The 2,922-nt window shown below is 36.0% G+C and overlaps 1 protein-coding gene across 1 annotated transcript in view; it reads left to right on the plus strand.

The window, feature by feature from the left end:
* LOC106521392 (nucleolar transcription factor 1-A) overlaps window positions 1–2,795 on the plus strand; it is a gene marked incomplete at its 3' end in the record, with an annotated part of 9,734 nt that extends 6,939 nt beyond the window's left edge. The window contains 2 exon segments of the mRNA XM_014013941.1: window positions 2,432–2,481; window positions 2,609–2,795. Of these exon segments, the coding sequence (XP_013869395.1) occupies window positions 2,432–2,481; window positions 2,609–2,795 (237 nt within the window).
* Between the last annotated feature and the right edge of the window lie 127 nt (window positions 2,796–2,922).

Raw genomic sequence — 2,922 nt, forward strand, 5'->3', positions numbered from 1 at the left:
TCCCTGTTTCGTCGTCTCCTGTTAGTAGCTCTGCTACCGGCATGTAGTGGATCAGAACACGCAGCGCACCTCGTCTCCTTTGGGTCGCAGGACACATTTACGTGACGTCGCTCCAAAATTAGAATATCATCACGAAGCCACCATTTAAATTAGCTGCTTCTGACATTTTAAATGCTATTGCAGTTGTACTATCAGCAAAAATGTGCGCATCAGAACCGCAGCATGCAGGACTTCCTTGTTTTCTTCTGGGTTTGTGGCTCAGTCCCCATCCTTTTATGTCCAATGGGAGCATGATCGTCAGCCTCATGGCTTTGTTTACAACTTATAGTTCATTTGCAAAAAAGCACAATGTGAATGCAAACCACACTAAACAAAAAAATAAAAAATAAAGTCCACTTTTGGTCCGGACCAAACAAGTGGACCAAAGGACTTTCCTGGTGTGAATACACCCTAAATATGCTTAAATTCCTGTGTTAAAAAAAATTACAGTAGCGAGACACATCACTGGATGGGACAGGGCCCGGGGTACATGAGARGAGCCAATGTTTTATTTAATTAAAAGGAAAAAAAAGCTTTTGCCACAAACTCAGATGATGGTACTTTTTGTCTGTTTATTTCATGAATTTGTTCAGACCTAAAAGGGTTAGGATTAGGAACAATATAATATATTTTTTTGTTTGATAAATGTTTTCCTATTTTCATACAAAGTGAAACAAATGCAAAAATTTATATATATTTTTTATTTAAAAATCTTTTACTACTAAAAACAAGTAGTTAAAAAATTCCCATTACTCCACTCAGTTTTTATTTCATGTTATAAATGCTATAAAAAATCTGTAAAATACTAAAAAAACACTAAGATAATATTCAGTAGTTACAAATCTCGTATAAAAGTTTTAAAAACACCAAGAATGTCATAAATGAATTGCTGATCAGTCACATCCAGAACGATTCCATCTTAGCCTGGTAAAAACTAGACTCTTGTCCTTCACTTTACTTCATACCATCTGAACTCTCGGCTATAGAGAAGCGATTCTTGCTGGAAGCGTGGCCTCTGCTGAAGTTTAAAATGACTGGATCAGTTGGCCGTATCACTGTGAAGGAGGCTAAGCTAAGAAGCTAACCAGAAACCGTGTGCGCCGTGAACAACCCTACTGAGAGGAGAAATATACCAAGCCAAACAAGACGACTGTAAATGAGAGCTGCTGCTTTGTCAGACAAATTTAATTTAATTTGGAAGCCTTATCAACAAGGACTGGCTTCATTCACTTCCTCCACTGCTATATGCTAAAATAACTAGCAGACACTGTGCAGAACACCAACGTTGTTCAAAACTCCGCCTCCTGTTTGCTGATTGGCCCAGGGAAAATAAACTACTAGCAGACACTGCACAGAAAGTCGATGTTCTGTTCTCTGATTAGCCCGGATGAAATGCTCCCGAAGAAATCCTTGTCTATGGGAGAAATCCCAGACGGAGCGGTGAAGAGAAACTAGAATTGAGCGGAACTGCATAGGAAGGCAAGGGCCAGGCTAATCAGTTATCTGATAGTATCAAAAGTTATAGTAATTCTTTTGATATAGCAAATTGTTGTTGTTGGTGTTATATTGTACCCAAGGACTTAAAAGTAGCTATGGTGCCACCTTGTGTTTAAATCTGGGAATGCTAATTTATTCAGTAACTATCGGCCAATTTCTGTTACAATTATTCAACAAGACACTGTCCCGACTTCTATTAAATATTATGCAGAATAGCAATAAAGCAACGTACACTTGAGTATAAAGGACCCTTACTGTGGAAGAACCTTCCACTAGTGATGTTCATTCTTTCAAATTATGTTGATGTCAAATGACGTGATTTTGATTGCTTATTATAGATTTGTGTGTATTTGACTTTTATTTCTGTTAGCTATTAATTCTATAATATGAAAGGATACCTTATCCTGCACAGCTGCATTTTATATTAGTCTTTTATGGTTTTTATGTTTTTGTTTGTGCATATAATAAATTTCAAAAATAACGAAAACAGGGGTCAAAGAGGGGTTTTTAACTTTAAAAAAGGATGAATTCAGACCAAATTATTGTTGTTTCACTTTAGACCCTGACTGAATGTTTTAAATGTGAAAAGGGATTTAAAAGCATAATATGTCTCCTTTTTAAAACTCCTCATTAAAGCCGTTTTTCACATGTAGTTTCACTCCAGGCCAAGATTAAAAAACCTGATCATGCGCAAAACTAGGTTTTTCCCTAAATTGTCTTGAAATAAGTTTGTCATGTTTCAAATTACTTATGTGAAAATACTCATACAAAAGTATAAAATTAGCTTTGCTCATAACCTTTTGACCTGAACTATTGCTTCACTATTCTTTTAGGTTGCAAGCTATGTTGGATTAACTCCTTTCTTTAAAACATTGTTTTTGTCTTTATTGTTTAGAAACCAACAGCTAAAATGAGAGAACCTCGTGAACCCAAGATGCCATCTCAGTAAGTTACAAACTCGATGTCTCTTAAGTTGTAGATTGTATTTTAATAAATGCATAAAGTCCTCCAAGGAAAATCTGAAAATATATTTCTTCTTTCTTTTTCTTTTTTTTTCTTTTTTTTTTATCAGAGTTCCATACTCACAGTTTTTGGGGGAACAGTTAAAACTTTTAGACAAAACCCCAAGTTTAAGAGAGTGTCACATGGAGACCCAGGAACGTTGGAAAGATGTTCCAATAAAGGAAAAGGAGAATTACAAAAACAAAGTACATGAAGCAACAAAGAGATATGCCGCAGAGCTGCAAAAGTGGTTCATGGTATTGGAAAAAAAAAGTAAAATTTAGTGTTTGACATGTTGGCAGGAAGTTCCCATTTTCTTTTTGCCTTTGTGTGTGTGTGTGTGTGTGTGTGTGTGTGTGTGTGTGTGTGTGTGTGTGTGTGTGT

This window comes from Austrofundulus limnaeus, unplaced genomic scaffold, assembly GCF_001266775.1.
Source record: "Austrofundulus limnaeus strain Quisiro unplaced genomic scaffold, Austrofundulus_limnaeus-1.0 Scaffold108, whole genome shotgun sequence".
NCBI classification, from domain to species: domain Eukaryota; kingdom Metazoa; phylum Chordata; class Actinopteri; order Cyprinodontiformes; family Rivulidae; genus Austrofundulus; species Austrofundulus limnaeus.